Genomic DNA, 22,700 nt, shown 5'->3' on the forward strand with positions numbered 1-22,700 from the left:
TATAACACTAAATTACTCTGAAAAACTGTAATGCGTTTATATAGCTTAGATTACGAACGCAACATTTCAAAATATATACTTCTTACAGTTTACAGTTAACAAAACAGTCAATATAATTAAAAAAATTGTTTTAACTATGGCATCTATTTACAACAAATTTTAATAGTGGACCAGTTATATTTAAAGGTGTTGAATGGAACAAAAATAGAAAGAGTTGTTCTTCCGAATTCAATTCTTTTCAAAACTGAATTAATCATTAATCATGTCAGATTTTACGCATAGCGTCGTTTTGTTTACTGGAGATGATGGATTATCTTTGGAATTTAATGTCCGTAATACAAATGAAAAATCTCATTTAAAAGCTTTAATAGAACATGGCGGAGGTATTTGTACACAAAATGAAAACTCTGTGCACCTAATAAGTCCTGGTACAAAAGTCTTAAATGCTGATTTGGGTAAAAAACTTGTTAGTTCCAGTTATATTTATGATTGTGTCAAGCGAAACTATTTATTAAACGTGAACGAATATGTATTCACGATATCAGAAGCACAAACTAGTGATATCAGTGACGAAGATAGTGGACTATTCGCTCAACGTCAGTCAACTTGCAAGTCGCCTAAGAAAAACATTCCACCGATGAATGTTGAAGTTAGTCCGATAAAACAACCTAATGTTAGTAATGAGACTACACCCTCGAATTTAACACTCCCTTCGAGTAACAGTGCAGTGGCACCCATTTGCAACTCATCAGAGAGTTTTGTTGAAGGTAGTCAAGATAATTCTACCAGTTACAAAATAACATCCCACGTTTACTACGGCAATGTAAATAATCCAGCTAACGAAAAAATCAAAACAAAGGAGGGTTTGCTAGAAAATTCTGAAGAATTCAATCCCTCCCAATCTCTTGTTTATCCATCAAATCCAAAAGACTTATTAAGGGGCAATATTAAAAATACTTTGAATCTTTCTTCACCATCAAAGCCTTCAGACTTAATGAATGTTAGTCCTTTAAACCTTTGTTCGCCATCAAAGCGAGCAGACTTAATAAATGTTAGTCCTTTAAACCTTCATTCACCATCAAAACCTGCAGATTTAATTAATATTAGTCCTTTAAACCTTTGTTCACCATCAAAGCCAGTTGAATTGATGAATGCTACAAGATCTTTAAATCTTCAGTCTTTGTCAAAACAGTCGGACTTATTGGTTGACACCGTGGAGAACACGTCAATTCTTCAGTCACCAGCCAGAAATATTCCCGATGTTTCAGCTCTTCAGCCCACTTCTCCACGAAATTCCATGAAAACGCAAAAAGAAAGAATTTTTTCTTCCCCTAAAAAGCTAATTGATATCTCACCCATAATGCGAGCTGATACTAAAAAAGTCAACAAAAATAATATTAACCAGCGTTTAGAATTACCCGTAAGGAATCCCTTTCAGGAAAAAACTGACAATGTGCTGATGGAGGAAGAATGTGGGGAAAATTCAGAAAGAGATACCGAAATCAACATTGATAAGAACATAGGTATTTCCTTGCCTGGAAATCAGTTATTATCTTCTGCTTCACCTATAAAAATTACAGATTGCTGTTTTGAAAGTCAGAAAGGAGTGTCGAATGAAGCTGAAATGGCACACAATGCATCAGCAGTTGTTTCAAGTTCTCAGCCAGAAGATGGGTTAGATAATTTTGATAATATGCTGTTGAATAAAGCACTTCACAAACCACAATCTGAGGTAAAATAAAAAGTTTAAAATCGTTATATAATTTTTTATTCTAACAAAAATGTCAACTCATAAAAGTTATAGATTTTTTTACTATTATTATTTGCAATCAATATCCCTGTCGCAAAATTTTTTCGGGCTTTCTGCGGCAAACTTCCCTAGCATTAATGATATATTTTTCTTTAAGTTTCTTTTAATTATAACAACTACTAATTTAAAGTAACAGAAACGTTGTGTTTATAGAAGAAAGTGTAGAATAAAAACATATAAAACATTTTAATTGTAAAGGTAATATTTTTTAATTCTAATATTAAAGGCATTTTCTCACATTTTGTAGGTGGAAAAATGCCCTAATTATTTCCCCTTTCTAATTTTGGAGATCATTACAATATTTAAAATTCATAAATAAATTTAACGATAATAAATTAAAATTTGTACATAGATTAAAAATCGCAATATAAAGATCGATGACAAAAATCATGCTAATAGGACTAAAATCTTTCTGCGAAAGCTCTGTAACTTTCTGTGACGCCACAATTCTACTCTGCCAAGGGGATCAATCTGAACTATTATTATTTTTCTTCTTCTAAACAATAGAGAGTTAAAACTAATGAATTTATTTTGTCAATCGAGTGAAATTGCAAATTTCAGGATTTACCTAATACATTTTTACTATAATGTAGCTGAAAAAATTACACCTTTTTATGGTACTTTTGCCAGCTCAAGTAAGTTCAACAATTTTATTTATTGAAATAAAAAATAGAAACAAAAAACAGTTGAATCTACTATTTTTCACAGGCGACTGTATAACCAGCAAAATGGATTATTCCTTCTTATCTTGATTTTTTCTTCTTCATCTTTTAATTTAGTACAGCCCTAAACTATAACTTTTGTCTATAGGCTTTTCCATTTTATTCTAAAAATTCGTTGATTTGATCAAAAATTATAGTAAATTAATGATACTTCATTATACATAATAAAATAAACATGTTAATTAAAACCTTTTTATTAGCTAGGTATAGAAAAAATCTAATATTTTTTATCTATTAACTCCTTTTTTAATAATTAAATTAAAAAATAGTTGAAATGTCTTACGTTGGGCAAACGAAAGGCACCATTAATACCTAAAATTGATACTCTTATTCCAATGATTCTGCTTAACTGTGAAAACTACTTATGAGAGTTAACCAGAGCTATCAAATTTCTAGGTCCTTTTTTACTAAAAGCAAATCCTTAAATAATACATAGCTCCCATTTGAATCCAAATATAGTCAACATGATGAAAATATATAATTAAAAAAAATCATCTGGGATATTAAGTATATTGTTGAAATTCTTTTTATTTCTCTAGTAAATTCTTTTCCTCATTATTCATTTATTAATATTTATGTTTATAAAGATCCTCTGTATTGAAAAACAAAACAAAGCGTTATATTCAAAATTAAAGTTTTTAATTGGGACTGATTTTGATAGTAGATAGTAAAGCAGCACCGTTATCATGAAAAGTAATAAATTTGATATTCAGAATTATTGTCATTCTCTTCTTATGTCTGGGGTGGCTATTTTATTCCAAAGGGGAAAAAACTGCCCTGAAAAAAGTTTCTTCCAACCCCCTCCCCCCGCCCCAAAAAAAGTGGAAGAAATTCTTTTCAGAAAGAAATATCAAATGTCAAAACAGTTTAAATGACTGTATTAATTTTTAAGCTATTTAATGTATCATTTTTAATAAGCAAAAATATAAAATAAGTGCTTTGTTAAAAGTGCTGTGTTATAGTTAATAAAGAAGAAAACAAATAAAATCAAAAAGTTTTCAATTTTTAAAATGGTAAGTGTTTAAAAAACGGCAAATTCGACTTGCCTTGATATAATTTTTTAAAAATTAACATTGCAAAACTCGTGGTTCAGTAGGGCAATTGGAATACATAATAATACTCATTATTATTTAATACTTCCATTAAAAGAGAAACTTATTTCTTTTGACTGTTTTTTACCACTTTGGAAGAAATTTGCCACCCTGATTTATTTGTAACAATAATTAGACATTTCTTATGGTGAAAATTTTTATTTGATAGGATGAAGAAAGCCTTTCTCAGACTTGTACTGTTAGTAGCTCTGCCGATGCTCAAGTCTCATCGAAGCCTTGCTCTGCTGAAATTAACAACACAACACAAGATAATCTCCCTGATTCACCTAACTTTATTTCAAGTAAGAACTTCTTAAGATTATATTCCTAAGTAGAAGTTTTATTCGGTTAAATAACAATACAGTACTGTAAAATACAATACAATAACAGTGCAATAACTAAATATAAAAAGTGGCAATTAAAAAGTTATTTTTTTGTGAAATTGCACCCCTTTTGACCAGGTATATAACACCTGGTAATTTTTTGAAGAAAATCTGAGATGGCATGAATCACCCCATAATGTTAAGTGTGACAGTTTCTCTGATTCTTGCTCTTAATAGATATGGAATTATCATGAGTTATTCATAAAAATTCAACGTTTATTATGAATTATTCATAATAATTCCATTGTAAAATCACTGGAAAGGAAAATAAATAAAAATGAAACTCAGTCAGCCCATAGAGAGCCAAGGCTTACTGTGCCCATCTCAGTTTTTTTACCTTGGAACTCTGGAATGCAAGAGCAGATGCTCCGGTTAGGTGGTCGGCCCAACGCGGAACCCCCAGTGTTTAGTTTCCAAGCCTGCTTGACACTCATTTTATTGACTCACTGAAGGGATGAAAGGCTAAGTCAACCTTGCCCGGTCCGAGAATCGAACCGAGGAGCTGTGGTATGACAGTTTAAAGCGTTACCACTCAACCACAGCGCCTTGAATAATGAAGGGGAAAATAATTTTGTTATTGTGTTAGTATGTGTCTGTTACTTGTGCTTATGATTTTGTAGTTATTAATTTATGAAGATTCATCAACTATTTAGTCCCATAGTGAACTGATCATAAAGACACCATTCCCAGTAGAACACTAAAGTCGAGCATCAATAGCTGTGAATGAGCAGGAAGGGGGTCTTGGTTGAGCGATATCATTAAACTATTTTGCCGTTAACTATAACATGTATATATAATATTCTACCTCATTAAACTATTCTATCATAAAATGCTCAACTTCACCTGCAGATGGTCAAGCTACCAAACCCGGGGAACCACCACCTCTGCAGAGGATGGAAATTGCGATGACATGTCAGATTATCCTCAGGAATATTTCTCTGATTGCCACAGATGGTCCATTCTGTAGTTCTAGTGTAGCATGAATAAATTACTACTTCATTGATTATTTTAAAAAAAATTTTACACAGTAAGAATTGGTTTTCCACTAAAATAGTTTAATATTGAACAGTTAACACTTAATTACTTATTTTTAGGCCAAGTAGTAAATGAAGAAGAGTACATTAGAAATTTGGCAGTTGAGGTTCAAGAAATCCTTGAAAAGCCACCACCTAGAACCATCCAGGACAAGATTACGCTTGTGAAATATGTCTGCTGTGTCCGTAAACTTACGCCAAAAACCGTTTTAGACTCATTGTTAACACAATCAGATTCTTTAGATCTATGACTAAAGTGATGTCTTCAAAAATATAAGGCCTTGTGCCTTCCAATATTTTTGCAAATATAATTTGTTAATGTGTTCAAAACTGTTCATCTTTCTGTTCATGTACTAAAGAAATATGTATAATAAAAGAATTAATTATTAAATCTATATGTGTATTTTATTTATGTACTTAATTTAAATCAACCCATTTTTTTTTTTAATTTAAGTAGTCAGTGATTTAAGTCATGATTTTTTTTAAAGAAATCAGTCATTTAAAAAGTATTTTAATATAAAATTGATTAATTTTTTATAGTTTTGAAATTTGAAGAAAATATATTGTTGTGTTAATAAGTTTCTACACAAGTAAATTACAAGTGTGAAATAAATTCAACACATAAGACACCTTAAAATCATTTAATTCAAATGAATGCAAACTTAGAACATACTAAAAATTTAATAGAGTTATTGAATATGTATTTTTAAAGTTTAACAAAAAGAAGGAAAAAACTGTTATGTTATTTCACTTTTAAAGATAACACGGGTGGATCCTAGAATAGTCCACCCCGTGGCGAATTTTTTAAATATCACCAGGCAAGTCTTTGAAATCTCGCCAAACTATGTTTCGGGGAGATAATCTTGAACACCACGATTCCTCCACCAAAATTCTTAAACCTTATTGGTTATTTGATAAGTATATAAATACGCGAAAGTTGGATTTCATTAGAAAAGAGGTAAAAGTGTTTATTTTTTTGCCAGTTATGCTTCTGATCTCTTGCAGTTAGAATCATTGTTATTATTTCATTTTTTAACTATTATTTAATTTATTGCCGTTATTATTTTATTTTTTTGTGCGGAACCAGTTCAAAATGGTAAGCAATGCATGAGTGAATTTTTAACTTTAAAGAATGCAAAAGATAAGTGAGCTATGATTGAATGGTATATGAATCAAAATTTAACTTTAAAAGTGCATGAATGCCCTAAATGTAGAGAACAAATGAGTTTGAGCCATCAGAGTAAAGGTAAGTTATTTTTTATTCTATTAAAAATATTTTAATAGCTTAAATTGTTTTTTAATAATCAAAAAGGAATGTTGATCCCAGCAATAATCGCCAACTTGGCAAGATTTTTAAGAAGTCGCCAAGAGGTGGGCTATTCTAGGATTTTACTGATATCCCTAACAGTCAAAAATGGAGACATTTTTATGGGGCACCTTAAGGGTACCATGGTACACAATTTGGAAACTATATATAGCTAATAATTTGAACAAAATCATACCACATTATAAATTTAAAAGCCAAAAAAAAAAAGGCCATATGAAATACCATAATGAAATTAACACAGTATATTGATAAAATCTATGCAATATAAAATTAAGAATATTAAAATAAACAGTTATTTGTTGAACTAATGTTTGACATTGCAGGTAATGGTGAATCAATTTTAGAACCAGGATTCATATGATCAAAATCTGTTCCTAGTACATAGAGATCATGGTTACCTTTAGAGAAGCTGTAATAAAATTCAAAATTCTACAAGCATTAATAGTAATACATTAAATGTTCACTATTAGTAACCCATTGTCAAAAGGTGCAGATAATGGCAAGCTATTAATTGACCAGTCAAACTTTAAATTTATAGTGGGTTTCCTCAATGAAAATGTGTGTCGATATTCAGAAGAGATAGATCTATGAAACACGCATATCATCCAACCATAGACGAGCACCTAGAGCTGTTTTAAAATACTATCATTTAACCACCATGCAATTTTATTCCAGCCTAAAAACCACATGCCAGGTTATTTTGTTTTGCCTCTTTATATTACATACATGCAAGTCAGTTTCATGTAAAAGTTCTCTACATAGACTAGTTAGTACCGATGCTTCGTCCAGTAGTTTCCTTGTCTACTTTGTTGTGTTCAGAATTACATGGTACGGAATTGAACATTGACAGCAGTAAACTTAAGCCAGCTGTCCAATGGTGGTTATAAAAAGAACTTCCACACCACAACCAATGAAGAGACAGCGGTAACAGAATTAATAATTACATTGTTGTGTATGCTTGCCAGCTGCCAGAATGGAAAGCATTATCCCCAGCTCTCAGCCGGCAAAGTTAGCCATGCCTTTACTAACTGTGATTCCTGTGAAATACATATCTGCTCCATAAAGAGATCAAGGTTACCAGAGAATGAAATAGTAAAATTTACACCCCATGCAAGTAATTTATAGAATATAGTCAACATTTATTTAGTGGTAGATCTAATGTAAAACAGTGCAGATAATGGTGGATCAAGGATAGAAATTGGGTAAAAGACCTTAAAAAAATCAGTTTTGTTAACTTTAAATATTAATCACTATCTATGTCCACATTGAACAGATATGCGTTCATAAAACACACGTGCCTGCACGTGAACATGGAGATTTTTGTTAACAGGCAGAGAAGAAGCAGTAGTATTTACAAAATGTTCAAGCACATGGGAAGATTTCAGTATTGGTATCGACGGCAAACTAATTGTCTTAAGGGCAGTAGCCCATTAGATATTGAGGAAAATAAATTTCAGAAGGGGACCAGCTTAAAGGTCTCTTTTTTTAAAAAATACAACAAATCTTTTTTTTTTCTTCAAATTTTGCAAATTTGAAATTCCTTTCGCACATTGACCTTTGTAGTTTGGCATGAACAGATACGAATACAAAAATTTTCTTAAATACATGTGCGAAACATAAAGTCTATCATCAATCAGTGGTAGATCCAATGTCAAACGGTGCAGATAATGGTGGGTCAAATGTAGTACTTAGATCAGAAGGGGATGGAGAAATTTCAGGTTGAGCAGGACTTACATCATCAAAACCTGTGCCTAAACTAAAGGGAGATGGATCGGTTGAACGCATATCTGCACTTAAAAGATCAAGATCATCAGTCGGAGACACAGTTCTGGAACCCTGTTTTTCATCAGAGGTGAAATCTTCCACTTTGATGTCAATGGTCCCATCGTTATTCGATGATGGCGGCCTGCCCCGCTTTCTCGTAGGTACATCTGTCCGCATCTCCATCATTGTATTCTTCATTTTCTGAACCATATTCTCTGGAACAGTGAAACCAACAATCTCATCGATTACAAGAGCTGGATTGTTTCTGTACTCTTCAGACTCGGCCAACTCTTTGATGTCTTCGACGAGTAGCATATAAGCTTTACCACCCGTTGCAGGCATAAGGTTATGATCATACAGCCATTGTTTATCTTCTTGATCACCAGAATACTTGAATATGTCTGGATGCTTTATGTACAGCCTGCCTCTTGTAGCACCAAGTCCTAAAGCTTTATTCGCTTTAGCGCCCATAATAAAATGAGTTTCTGGTGTCAAACGGGCAGGATCCCATTTCGGACCTTCCCGCTTCACTTGTTCCAGTTTAAACTTCATGGGCGTTGATCGTCCGGAGGATATATTAGGGGGTCTGCCTTTTCGCTTTTTGGGCTTAACAGGAATAAAACTCGCTTCCGAATCAGTGTCAGATTCCTTACGTTTCTTAACTAATGGCTTAGGTGCTGTATTTGTGCTGGTCAGTTTTTGGTCATTAGACGAACTACTTTCAAAATCAATCAACTCAGCAGGACTAGTGCCTCTATTAGATGTTGTCTGATACATCTTTTTGGCCTCTTCTAGAATTTGCCGACATACTGTCTGTATATGCTGATCTGAGACTGAGTTTTCACCGTTATTACTTTTAATGTTTTCAATGCCAGGTCTAAAGAACTTCTCTAGATATTTTTGAATGATATCATCAATTTCTTTGTTGATGTACTTCTGCATGTTCTGTCTCAAAATGTCTAAGGACTTTGCTGTACCAGTAATAAATCCCAATCTAGCTCTCTGCATAGCTACTGCCTGGGATCTGTAGGCCGTCCTATAGCTAGTAGTACTCGTTGGAAAATTATTCAAGTTATACGATCGCATGTTGAATGTGTTCTCCCACTTAACCAACATGGAAGTGTGAAAAGCATCAGATAATTCCGGGGGTATCTTTTCTGATTTAAAAAATATATTGGCCTTCCTACCTCCAACACCAAATAAACGTACTTGTTGACTTTCATTATTTGAAGAATTTGGAGTTGTAAGTTCAAATTTCGGTGAGTGCCAGCTAAAAACTGTGGGTTTGTTCCGGTTTGTTTCTCGCTCAGATGGGGAATACACTCTGATTTCTGGAACGGTAGACATTTTAAAATCTAATTAAAACTGTTATCAAACGATCCTTTTTATGAACTATCATAAATTTTAAAGATAAAATCTGCTTTAACCCTCTCTATGATTACTACATTAAAATGACCATAAGCAACAAGATTGTTTTCATTCGTGAAGTTGTGTTTTTGTTTACTTTTTATTATGATTACTAAAGTAGTAGTTGATATTCCGTTGCTAAAATGTTGAGGAAATAAAAGTCAAACATTATTAAAAAAATTTAAAATAGATTTTTTGCACAAATATTTCTGATTAATATTTTTTAAGCATAATTAAATATATTTTTAAGCTTTTATATGTCTTCAATCATTTTTGAGGAATGGCAACATAAATATTTCTTTCATTTTCACGGCGACCGTGATTATTTTGCCAGCGGGCAGTTCGCAATTTGTAAACAAACATCTAAAAATATGGTTCGGTTATTATGATAAATAATGTAATTGCAGAAAAATTTTAACTTTTTTTTTAAAAAACTCTAACTTATTGTATTTTTTTAACTATTAATTATTTTTACATTTCAACATGGGAACATTTCTGCATCATTGTTTTTATCTTTCGAACATTTAAATGTCTTTACATAGTTATTTTCCTTTAGTTACATGAAAAGTACAAAATAATAGTTACTTTCTTTTAGTTACATGAAAAGCACAGAATAAAAAGTAAGACAGAATAATTGATAAGTTTTCTATTATTTAATTAATGGATAACATTTGTATAGCATTATAACTATTCATTTTGATTTTATATATTCTTATGATTATTTGATTTCTAAATTCGGGGATATTTCCGTATCGTGATCTATAGCGCCAAGACCTACAATCACCAAGGTGCCAAATAGATTTTAAACTTGCAAATTTAAAAAAAAAACGTAGATGTTTACCCGGGGGTGGCTACGAGTTAGACCTTACGAGTTAGTCCCTTTCTTTGATGTTTTAGTTTCTCGCAAGCCGCTGTCCGAAAGTTCCAAAACTTGGCGATTATTCTGCCACAGATCACGATACGGAAATATCCCCCAGATGGGGATCATGATGCGGAAATCTTCCCAAAGATAGCCTAAGTTTCCTGATATTCTGGCAGTGGCACGCAAACTTTGAAAAAATCTACGCTGACCTAATCATAGAATTTATTAGCCTCTAAATAATTTGCTTTCTTTAAATTTTTGCACATTCAAATGCCTTTTACTGCACTTTCTTTAGTAATTGTAGGTAGCGTGAATAGGTATTAATACGAAAATATAACAAGGATATTTCAGTATCATGATCTACTGTGCCAAATGTATTTTAAGCTTTCAAATTTAAAAATGTAGAGGCTTGCCAGGGATAACTAGGAGTTTTACCTTTCAGTTGGTCCTCTTCTGCGAATTTTTTTAATTTTATTATTATTTTCTCAGGGGGTACTGTCTAGAAATCGCCAAAACTTGGTGATTATTTGATGTAGTAGAACTAACTTGTTTGATCAAGTATGGTAAGTATCATTATACCTAGGCCAAAATAATTGTCAAGTCTTAACGTCTTTCGGACAGTAGTCAGCAAGAGGCTAAAATAAATAAAATCTTAAAAGGAACTGGAAAGATATAACTTGTAGCCACCCTTCTGCAAACTTCTACATACTTTTTTAAAATTTTGTCAATTTTCGCTATGTATTATGCAAAAGCGTGGTTTTCACATTGTTCTATTCAGCGTTTTCACAATTCATTCAAACACAATGTATTTAGGCGTGCTGTCAGTCCATATTGTATGAAAGCTCCAATCATTGCACTTATTTGGTGAAATTTTTGCGGGTCCGCATGTGCGTCTACTGAGCTGGGTTTGGTGAAATTCTTGCATTCTCATGTGACACTCTCCTGCATTTTGCAAGATATTCTCAATTTCATGCTTCATTTCCACCCCCTGAAATTGAACCAATAAATCTCTCGATCTTTTTATGGTGGTTAATATAATCAAGAAAAGAGTTCTTTGTCAAAAACTAGTAATTTTTCATGATCATGTAAAAGTCTTTGAAAATTATTTAGCATTTTGTTGCATTTGCATTATATAGTGCTTAGAAATATTTTTGCGTGCTTAAAAAGTACTTGAAAGGTGCTTATTTTTTGTTGTAAGATTTAGCTACACACCCTGTAAAAATTTGAATTTTAGTATGTATCTTTTATAGATTGCATCATTTACCATAGCTTTATGCGATGGCGAATATCCAAGACACTGCTGACTTCTTCAGTGTAGATTTTCCCCAGCAAGAAAACTTAACTGATGATATTGATGAGGAAGAAGATAAGGAAGAGGCTGCTGAAAATGCAAGGAGAGATGCTGAGGTAATGCCTTACTATATCATATTAATGCTTGCTTGTTTTTAAAATCATATAAAATAATTGTACAATATGTTTGTAAATGCATTTAAACTTCTATTACCTATTAGTCAAATACTGGATTTTCCAGTGTATAAGTTGACTGAAGTTTTTTAACTTGAGAATGGATTTTGTGCGAGTTCAAGTATATAGCTGACCCCTGAGTTCACGCTTGTTAAAAATGATATTTTCTAATCAAAGACAAAGTTTTTCGGTACTTTTCCATTTCGCCGGCGCAGAGACAATAATGTTGCTAATGTAAAATCACCAAACACCAGTAAATTCAATTGTTGTTTTTTATTAATTATTATTTTTATTATCTTTAAGATCATTAAAAAAATTTATTGATAAATAAAATAGATGATTTTACTAATTAAATTGATGAAATTAAAAAGCGCAGTTTTTTCTTTCTTCTTTTGCCTTTTTTATAAAATATAATCTATGCATAAAGTAATGTGTAATCTTTTTAGCGAATGTCACTTTCTACTCTTGTCCCTCTCATATAATGATCTGCGGTATTCTGATTTTGACGAATTCTTTATCTATTAGCAGGGTTACTGATGTAAAAATTGTACCAACTTTTATATTTAACAATTTGACATGGCTGTTGTCAAACTGGCTTTTCGTGAAATTAGTAAAAGACATTATTTGAATTTTATGATATTCAATGAATAGCAGGCCACTATTAAAACAATTTCTCCAGTTTTATATTATTCAATTAAAAATATTTAAATGTTGTGACCTTAAAGTATCTGAGTCAGAGGTTTTAATTCTTCTACTTAAATATATATATTGCAGTTTTGATTTAAAATTGCTTTTATGATTTTAGCTTCAAGAAGAAATAGAAAATTTTGATGATGATTCAGAAGCAGAGGGTTCTGAAGATGGGTCTGATAATGAATCGGGTGTAAATATGTAAGTAAGCAATTTTGCTTTTATAATGTTTTAGCGTTTTTTTATTTTAAGATTTTGTGTTTTAGTTATTTGTGTTGATGTTGCTTATCCTAACTGATCTAGCCAATAGGGTGCACTAACTCCATAAGTTAGTAGACCCTCAGAAAATTGAAAACAAAAAGGGGTATTTGTTCTAAATAATCCTTCTTAAGTATAAGGAAGGAAAAGAGATGATCTGGTGTGAATATCAAGGTCTTGTATTCTCCATAGATAGTTAAATTAAGACACTTCAATTATCCCCTTGATAATGTAGTTTGAATGATACTTGATAATGTAGTACTTGCCCATCCTTTGAAATTCAGAGCTTCTCTGGGTTGTTTGCACTGTACCAGTCATGTGCCAGGAAGAGTCAATAGCAGATTTTTCTCTTGTTTTTTAATCTAAACCATGAGGTGTTGTTGATTCTTTTGAGTGTTTTTAATCACCTCTTTGACTCCTGAAAAATTGATAATTCTTCCATCAAAACTGGGAAAACTGTGTTCTTACAGTTAGGGGGAAAAAAACATTTTAATTAGAGCTATGATATACAGTCTATGCTCGTTAGTATCCACTCCCCACTCCTGCAACCTTTCCATTAAAACGACTAATTGATGAAGTCCTGTGAATCGTTTAGAAGGCGCAGTGTTTTGTTTTTTTTTAGCCCTCATTAAAACATCCAAACTGAACCATTCACTGCAGACTGAACCATTCCCTGTTCCACTGTAGTGACTGAAATTTTGTTTAAATTTTATTTTTTTTTTCAATTCATGAAATAAAGCCGTAATAATTCACCATAAAAGCAGGTGTTAAACATTTTGTGCTTTCAAAACCAACCTTTATCTGTATACAATGAATTATATGGGTAACAAAAGAATTCCAACCATTGTTTGTTTTGATATTTGATACTAAATAAATTTGAAACATCTTGAGTTTTCTTTGAATGAGAAAAGAGTAATTGGATTATCTATCCTAGATGTAATCTATGTCAAAGATGAAGTATTGATTACTTTTAATCATTGAGAATTAGAACTGTATACTTTTTATACAATCAAACTTAGTAAAAACAGGAAAAAAGATATGTCATATAAATCTATCATTAGACTTATGCTCTTATATGACTCAAAAACCTGGACCTTGTCAAATCACATGAACATTGACTACTCATCTATGAGAGTTTTCGGAAGGATTCTAGGTGCAATGAATATAAATGTTACATGAAGGCACAGATATACCATAGCAACAATTTTACAACAGCCCCATTTGGGCTCAAAATTGGCCTATAATGGGTCCTATATGAACATGCACCGAGGGACCATTATTGGCTTGTCTAGATGTTTTAATATTTGTCCTATATCGGGCTAATATCGACCTTTATGGGGCCTGTATTGGTTGAATAATGAATATAAAATATGGGGTGAATCTGACAATTTTATATAGTAGATAAAATATTGGGTTAATCGATTTCTGCATAGGGCCACTTTCAGAAAATGACGAGCCTTTGAACTTTATTGAGTTGAAATTCGTGAATAGTGGTCCAATGAGGGCCCGAGTTATTTTTCTGCTAGGGTAATAATGAGCTGTGCAGGCTGTATACAGAGGCAGATATTATCAGCCATATTAAAGTAATCCACATCAAATTTGCTAGACATAGCTGCCTAATGGAGCTATTTTTCTTAACACCCAGTCTTTAATTATACAAGGTGCGTAGCGTTTTTAAAAAGTGCTTATTTTTATTTAAGTTTTTTAAAAGCCCCTAAAGGTGCTTTTTTTATTTGGTGTTTGTAAAAAGTGTTTAATTTTTTTATCTTTTAAGAAGAGAGTTTTTCTTTGCCGTATCGATTGTCGTTCTAAATTACAAAAAATTCATGATTTCTATAATTTTCTCTGTAATATTTATCAGAAACTAGTTATTTTATCACTTTGAAAGGATAGAAAAAAAATAATTTTTGTTACTGCACAGATCCTAGTTATGATTTTTTTTATTTTTTGGAGAGTGATTAAAAATATTTTTGAGTGCTTAAAAAGTACTTAAAAGGTGCTTATTTTTTGATGAAAAATCTGGCTAAGCACCCTGTTATAAATCGATAGGAGCCTGAACCGGAGACAGACCCAGTCTAAGGTGGGTCGACTGTATTAAAGGAGATTTAGAAGAACTTGAAGTGAAAAACTGGTGGAAGAGAGACGATGATGAAGAGAGTTGAATGGAAAATTATCCTGCAGACCTTATTTTTCAAAGGGCTGACAAGTCAATAAAGAGGATGAAGAATTATGTGGAAATTGAAGTTTCTTGTATGCATTGTAACATTAATAAATTTCTTTACAAGGAGTTTTAAAAAAATCCATCAGTCATGTTTTCTTGCACCGCAGCAGGAGTTGCAGATTTTTAGAAGATCTCCAGATTACTTTTAATAAATTCTTGTTTCTCTCTTTTTTATTTAAAGGTAAATAAATGGGAGGATTTTTTTTCCTTTTAAAAACAACTCTAGACTTGCTTTGAATAAACTTTAAAAAGTTGTATTAAGGACACTGCGAAAAACAAAATCGAAAGATTTTTTTTTTCCTCCTCTCTCTCTCTTTTGCAGACTTCAATATAGAAATTCAGTTCTTCGGCTAGGCTTTGGAAACTATGGGTGCTTAGGACATAGGACTCATATTTCTGGCTTCCTTTTTACTAAAAGCGTAAAACATGAATTTGACCTCTTTATCCATGTATTAAAATTCACATTCTGTATATTGATAGACAAAAACAAGAACATTAAAAAAAGGATTTGAACAATCAAGGCTTTAATGTGTTTCAATCAAATACCAGCAAGAAAAATCAACAACTTAATTTGATACTCAGAATTATTCTCCCTTTCCTGTTATTAATACAGAAAAAGCAACAAGAAAAAAATGTTGATGCATTTTGTTAGTTTGTTTCTAATTTTGCTCACATAAATCTGCCTACTAGCTATTTTTTCCCCTTACTGAAGAACTATGTGTTCCAAGGGATGCATCATAACTAATTTTTCCCATCTCTAAGATTTCTAGCTTATTTGAGGCATTATAACACAAAGGCGAAATCACTAGGATTTATTCCATTTTTTAGTATCATCATTTCATCTTAAATTTAAACAGATTCATTTCTGAGTGGTCTTAGACCTGTAGACCATACAAAATTGTGAATATTGCTCTTTTAACAGCGTAATACTGTTTGTATTAACTTCTACTATTTGTTTTATTCATTACTTTTATTTTATCAGTAATACATATCCTGTTTCTTTTAATTGCAGCAGCTTCGACCATGAATCTCATGAATCCTTTCCAGTGAGTTACATGATTGTTTTAACTTTTCTCTTTATACTTTAAACTTACCTTATTATTGTAAAGCAACTTATTATTTTAACTTAATATTGTAAAATAGAAATATGCTATTATAAGTTTAATAAAACATGTTAGAGTTTATTTATTTTGACAGAAAGAGTCCTCTCCATCCTTTAAAAAAGATCTATGAAATTAAATTTATTTGATGTAAATCATTTTTTTTATTAGAATTAAATTAATGTTTAATTGTGATCAAAAACAATGTAATAGTTAAAATGGTTAATATCTCTCAAACAGTTGAAATTATTATTTAATTACCAATAATTGACTAAATAAAGTTTTTTTTTTCAAGCCTGACTAAGCTACTCTAGTTAGTCTTTCTTCATCTTTGATGTATATTAACTGCATGTTTATAGAGTTTGAAAAGCACTGCATTAAATTAAAACTGAATGGATATAATTGAACTATGTTTATTGCCAGAAAATTATTTTACATATATTTAGTTTATGGAAAATTATTATTTAAAAATTGCATACTATTTTTTAGTTTATTTTTAAACATTTTCTCTGTATTTTGATGGGTAAGAATCAGTATTTATCCTGAACCAGGTACATTTATATAGGGAGGCAGGAAAATCTCAATTCCTGATATTTCCCCAAAACTTAGTTTTTTTTTTTTTTTTTTTTTTTAATGTGAATTTCCTCTCAAAATTATGACACTCTTTTTAGTTACACAAGGCTCCGCGATAAATCGTAAATTCAGCAAAAAAAGTTGTATTTTGACAAAAATATTGGCCGATGAATTTTTCTACCGAAAAGAAAAATATATACATAATACTGAAGAAATAGATCAAAGGAAATTTCTTTGAACAAATTCTGTATTTTTTATTCGATCACAGTAATTTCTATTAGATGCACAGTATAACAAATTAGAATTATATTAAGTCCAGATAATGTAAGCAACAAGAGAGAGTATGTAAGCATAAGACAAACTACCGTAAAATATAGATTACTACGTTCATAGCTGAATCACACGATATCGTGTGACAAAATTTTCCCTACATTTTGCTAAGTGGTAGCAAAAGGCATCAAACTATTTTTACAGATTTATGCTTTCTTGTGACAGTAACATTTACAATAATGTGGCAATAACTTAATGTTGCCAAAGGTTTATCTTTATATTACTGCTCTAGTCTAAGAAATTATTAAAAATCAACCGCAACCTATTTCTTTTCCTCAAAAATGATAAAACATCTACATTTTTCATCCTCTCTCACTCATTACTTCTTTACTCTTCCCCAACTGCAAAATGACTCTTGATTTGAATTTCTGTTTTATAAAATAATTCAATTTATAGTATATTTGTGTTTTGATTTGAAGTTTTTCTTGTGATAAAATCAATCATAAAAGTTGTTGAAGATTTGCCTAAGAATTTTGAAATTTGACTAATATTTTTGATATTTAGCTAATTTACTAGTTAATAATTTGAAGTCCTTAACCCGGGCCCTGGTTACAATAACTTAATGACGTTAAAATTTATTGATAATTCTTTTAGCTAAGAAAAAAAAATTATTCAATTTCACACAAGTCTTGAATAAACTAATATCTTTGTTAACAACAGAAATCAAAATATTTTGAAATAGTAATAATTTATAAAACTAAATTAAGGTGCCACCCATAAACTTAAGGAATTCAAACTAATAAATTAACAAATTGGCATGGAGAGTTATTTGTGTTATATTAAACATAAATTTTTTTTTTTTGTCAGGGATTAAAAATTATGTTACAATAATTGCAGCTGGGCTGCAATGACTCAGAGGATAGAGCGTTCGCCTTCCAATGAGGTGAACCTGGGTTCGATCCCGGCAATATAAATTCCGCCTATATGAATTCTGCATCGGTCTTGCACCGGCCACTGTGCTGACGTGAAATATCCTCAGTGGTAGACGGATCATGGGTTAGAGTCCCCTTGCCCTCAGACTAACCGTGGGAGGTTCTCGTTTTCTTCCTCTCCTTGTAACACAAACGCGGGTTAGTTCCATCTAAAAGTCCTCCTCGAAGGCTAATTTCTAATAATACTTCCAGGAGTTCCCTTGTCTCCTGGATTAGGTTCAAATTTACAAGGCTACGCAGTTGAACATTAGTATTCGTAAACCCAAAAATTGGTTTGGCTGTTCAACAATGGTTATAAAAAAAATTGCAGCTATTTTTTTCTTTCTTTTTCTAATTGGATTCATTAACTTTCCAGTGCCGCCTGAATTTCTCTCGAACTTCGTTCCTGCAATCGAAATATTTTGTATCTCTGCATTTATAAGAAGTGTTTTATGTTAGTTTTTGATTTTGTACCATACTCTTTGTGTCTCGTAGTAAACTCACCTGAAATGATTATTTCACTCAGTAGTAATGCATAGAAATTCGATCATTACGTTGCAAATGTTTCAGCATTGTTTTTCTTTTTCGGAATGGTGGGTAGAGTTTCACTTACCTTGGTTTGGTCCTGGAGTTGTTTGATTGCCCAATTTAAGGGTTGATATCTAATTGGACAGCACTTTCTCCGATAGTGACTCAGTGGTTCAGAATCCATTCTAATGTAATGCCCCCTATAATTTCAAAGCTGAAAAAGTCCATGGGCGATTGGTTAAAGTGGTGCTTAGGCCAGTGGATAATACCATCTGCCCTAGGATCTAGTATGTGCATGTGTCATTACTATCTCCAGATAAGCATTTAAGATAAATCCCAAACAGCCTTCAGCTCTTGACAATAACAATGAAACCAAATCGAAAAACAGGGTTCCCTTGGATCAGGGAGAACAGGGAAAACCTGGATTCATCAAGGAATTTTTTAACTCAAAAAATCAGGGAATAGTCTGGGTGAGTTGCAATTTCTTTACAAAAACCTGGAAAATTCCTATATTATACTTGGAAAATCTTAAAAATGTTAGTAGCAGTAATCCGTTATTGAGATTCGAGGTAAATTATTCTAACATCTATAACAATTATTTTGTCTACAAACTTCACATTTTAGACAAACTTTTCCATGTTTCCATCTTCATTCAATGATTTTTTTTACGCAGGAAATCTATTTGTCATTACAATTAAAAGAATTACAGTTTTTTGAGGAAAAATTGCATGATATAGTTAAAATAGGGTCTCAACTTTCATTGAAATTTAGGAAAATTCAGGAATACCTGGAAAATTCAGGGAATTTTTTTTTCTGAAAGTGAGTAGGAACCCTGGAAAAAGTTTTATATATTTTTTTTGTTCTAACTGTTTTTTCTTGCTCATTTGTTTCAACAATAAATTTTTGACAGAACAATTTTTTTTCTTTCTAAATTAGGTTCGAAGAAATGGGCAAGGTATTAGACCACGCCAGCGTGTACAAGAAAATCTTCGTGAATTTCTAGTAACTCAAAATGAGGATGATAGAAATGGGCATGGTATTAGGCCACGCCAGCATGTACAAGAAAATCTGCGTGAATGTCTAGTAACTAAAAATGAGGATGATAGAAATGGGCATGGTATTAGGCCGCGCCAGCGTGTACAAGAAAATCTTCTTGATTGCCTGGTAACTCAAAATGATGATGACAATATTTCTTTAAGCAACAGCTATGAGAATAGGCATGATGATAATCCTCTGATGACTTCAAGCAATAGCTATGAGAATAGGCATGGTGATAATCCTCTGATGACTACAAGCAACAGCTATGATGGTGATCCTAATCTTTCTTCTAGCAAGAGCTATACCAATGGTCATGATAATAATCCTGAAGTATCTTTAAGCAGCAATTACACTCCTAGACATGACGTTCCATGTCAAAATCACTTTGATAATACTGATTGGCAGTATCTGCCTTCTCAAAACAATTATGGTGCTAAGCCTACTGAAGATATTTCTCATAACTCTGGCAATGCTTCTCGAATTATATACAATAATGTGAACCATCATTTAGGTATTCATCCCACCCCACACACTCCAAGTTCTGTATTAATAGCTTCTCAAAACAAATCCAATGATGATGTTCCTTACACCAAGCCTGTTGGAGATGGACATCTTTTGAATGGCACAAAACAAGACGCAACACTTCAAAGTAAAGTAAAATTTTTGTTGTTAGTAAATATAACATTATCATAAAGGGTTATGAACAACTTTTCACTGAAAAGCTCCCACGTAAATGTCCCCTGATAAAGTCCTGTATCGCAATTGTGATTCTTTAGTTATATTTATGTAAAAAAAAAAATTTTTTTTTTTTGAATAAATTATCATTAGGATTTTAAAAAAATGCTTAAAGGTGCGTATTTTTGATTTACGTTTTCCTTTCTTCATGGAGGTTTGCAAAAAGTGCTTAATTTCGTCTTTTTTTAAAAAATGAGATCAATTCTTGTCAATTATCATAAACTGCACAAAGCATAGTTTTCACAATGTTTCCTTCAATTGTTTTTCAGAAATGAATTATTTTATCATGATCATGTAAAGTCTTCGAAATTGTGTTTGCATATTGTTGATTTTATGTATATAAAAGAAGAACTTTGAACAATAGGAAGAAAAAAAAAGTTTATCTATGTGCATATTTTAATTTTGATATATTTTTTTTTTAAATGCTTATTTTTTACTGGAAAATTTGGCTAAGCATCCTGGACAATAGTTATCTAGCCATTAAGAAATGCCACCAAAATCATAAGCTTGGACGATGAATTTTGTCAATCCATGCATATTTGAAATATTTGTGTAATCTGTCATTTATATTATGCTATTTAAAAACCAAAATAGGAATTTTAAAATTCATGTGAGAGCCCATAGTAAAGTAATCAACAAAGCCACATGGATTTAGGATAAATTCAGCACAAATCAAACTTATCAAAAAGTGATTAATCTAATGTGCCATTCAAGACTTGCATATTGTAAATATATGTATTAAAAAATCCAGACTTTATAAACCATGAGGAAGTTTCTAGCCAATAACTGATTAAAACGATCGAAAAACAGTGTGAATTTACAATGGAAAATTGTGTGCCATTAATATAACATTTAAAAAAATCAACTTGCATTTACGATATTTTAAAATTGAAAATATAAGGTGTTTAGAATAATTTAAAATGGAAATAGTGTGCTTTTCTTTGCATAAATATGTATCATAATTGATATATGTATAACTTCTGTAAATTCAACATATCTTACCTTTGTCTACCATGTTATATTTTTTGGGCCACTAAATTAAAATTTTGATAGTCCATTCAAATCAATATATTATCATTGCTAATGTGAATCCCATCCGCATATACCTACATGTTGTAACATTCACCTAAGTTTATTTTAATGTTAAGTTTATTTTTAGATGACTGTTACAGTAGAATCTTCAGTAACAAGCAAAATCCAAAACACTCATATACCCAAGTGAATTTTCCCAAAAGAAATAAATTAAGTGCAGATAATTTTTTTACAACTAAAACCCATTTACTATTCTTATTAAAAGATTGATATGTCATAATACAGCAGTACTTTTAGAGCTGCTTGCGTTACATTTGCTTCATTTTTAACTCTCGGTCCAAGTTGTAGGAGTTTGCTGTATAATATCAGGGGTCTGTTTAGAAGAAATTTGGGTCCATTAATGGACCCTTCAAAAAATATTTTAACTTAAGAACGGACCATTCGCAAAATAATTTATCTTTTAATCTGACCCTTCACAAATTTGTTTATCTTCATTATTGTTTTGTTAATCGAATAAACCCTTCCTGGGGGGGGGGACAAGAAAGATGGATGTAAACGAATTAAGTTTTGTCTTCGGCAGACGATTCTTCCATTATTCGTCGGAAATGAATATTCTGCGTTCAGCAACATACAAATATAGGCTAAATACCAAATATTTGTATGTTGCATCTCTAATTTAGAAGCAGCAATTGCTGTTTATTTTTGAAAATTTTATTTTTTTTATTATAATTTTACAGTGCTGAGCATAATCTTTGTATCTATTAACAATTTAAAAACTCCTTGAAAAAGTTTTTTGCAATAACAGGACCCTATTTGCACAAATTCACAAAAGCCGGACCCTGGTTGAAAGAAAGTGACTTAACGTTCATTATATATTCACAAGTTACGAGTAATTTTTTCACAATTTTACAAAAATGGACCTTTCACAAAATGTCTGGACAGACCCCTGAATATATATAGATGCTTTTCTTTGTTTTGTGAAACGACCACTGGTTTTCTGACATGCAGTAGCAATTTCGAAAGGGGAAAAAAAAGAAGCCGAAGTTTGCAAGATAACTTAAAATGTTAAAATAATAATTTCTAAATTACAATTTAAAGCAATTATATTAAAAAAGTTATGTTAAATTTTTAAGAAAAATATTATAAATGTATTCATTTTGAGTTAAATAACTCTTTTGTGGGTTGTTTTAAAATGTCATTTCTTTTTTAACTTTTAATTGAAATAATTTCTAAAAGAATCTGAAGATTTAATATTCTATTTATAAAATTGTTAATTGATTAAGATATTCTTTTTTAACCAAAACTTAATATTTTTTTTATTTAAAGTATTTTGCTAATATTCAATGTTACTAATGTTGCAGTATTTTAAAAATTTTATTTCTGTGAATTGTTAATTAAATTAAAATCATTTTAAATAAAC

The 22,700-nt window shown here is 31.3% G+C and overlaps 3 protein-coding genes across 9 annotated transcripts in view; 2 read left to right on the top strand and 1 right to left on the bottom strand.

The window, feature by feature from the left end:
• Nucleotides 1-262: 262 nt before the first annotated feature.
• On the top strand, nucleotides 263-5,435 carry LOC107451490 (uncharacterized). 2 transcript variants are annotated; one of them, XM_016067609.5, is made up of 3 exons: nucleotides 263-1,732; nucleotides 3,793-3,925; nucleotides 5,101-5,435. In XM_016067609.5, the coding sequence occupies exons 1-3, from the start codon at nucleotides 263-265 to the stop codon at nucleotides 5,289-5,291; spliced, it is 1,794 nt and encodes a 597-aa protein (XP_015923095.3). In that variant the 3' UTR covers nucleotides 5,292-5,435. The 2 variants fall into 2 exon arrangements, with proteins under 2 accessions (XP_015923095.3, XP_087021557.1); XM_087165431.1 differs by lacking the exon at nucleotides 5,101-5,435 and adding an exon at nucleotides 4,856-5,012.
• Nucleotides 5,436-5,666: 231 nt separating this feature from the next.
• LOC107451497 (deoxynucleotidyltransferase terminal-interacting protein 1) lies at nucleotides 5,667-9,654 on the bottom strand. The gene has a single exon (XM_043049600.3). The coding sequence runs from the start codon at nucleotides 9,476-9,478 to the stop codon at nucleotides 7,997-7,999; it is 1,482 nt and encodes a 493-aa protein (XP_042905534.1). The 5' UTR covers nucleotides 9,479-9,654; the 3' UTR covers nucleotides 5,667-7,996.
• Nucleotides 9,655-9,837: 183 nt separating this feature from the next.
• The window catches only part of LOC107451483 (uncharacterized), a 58,328-nt gene continuing 45,465 nt past the window's right edge, over nucleotides 9,838-22,700 (top strand). The window contains exons 1-5 of one of the 6 annotated variants that reach the window (XM_087165435.1): nucleotides 9,838-9,935; nucleotides 11,651-11,807; nucleotides 12,670-12,755; nucleotides 16,046-16,079; nucleotides 19,412-20,162. In XM_087165435.1, coding sequence (XP_087021561.1) covers nucleotides 11,679-11,807; nucleotides 12,670-12,755; nucleotides 16,046-16,079; nucleotides 19,412-20,162 — 1,000 coding nt within the window. In that variant the 5' untranslated portion in view covers nucleotides 9,838-9,935; nucleotides 11,651-11,678. Of the gene's footprint in view, nucleotides 10,159-11,650; nucleotides 11,808-12,669; nucleotides 12,756-16,045; nucleotides 16,080-19,411; nucleotides 20,163-22,700 lie in introns of all 6 variants that reach the window. The other 5 variants (XM_043049592.3, XM_087165433.1, XM_087165434.1 and 2 more) reach the window with 5 other exon arrangements.

Source organism: Parasteatoda tepidariorum, chromosome 6, assembly GCF_982258835.1.
Source record: "Parasteatoda tepidariorum strain Cologne lab strain chromosome 6, Ptep-v5.0, whole genome shotgun sequence".
Classification (NCBI taxonomy): domain Eukaryota; kingdom Metazoa; phylum Arthropoda; class Arachnida; order Araneae; family Theridiidae; genus Parasteatoda; species Parasteatoda tepidariorum.

Bases quoted from the DNA above. Each gene is read 5' to 3' on its own strand.
- LOC107451490 (XM_016067609.5), top strand. From the start codon at position 263: ATGTCAGATTTTACGCATAGCGTCGTTTTGTTTACTGGAGATGATGGA. The intron at 1,733-3,792 runs GTAAAATAAAAA...TTTATTTGATAG, and splicing joins TTCACAAACCACAATCTGAG to GATGAAGAAAGCCTTTCTCA. The intron at 3,926-5,100 runs GTAAGAACTTCT...ACTTATTTTTAG, and splicing joins TTCACCTAACTTTATTTCAA to GCCAAGTAGTAAATGAAGAA.
- LOC107451497 (XM_043049600.3), bottom strand. From the start codon at position 9,478: ATGTCTACCGTTCCAGAAATCAGAGTGTATTCCCCATCTGAGCGAGAA.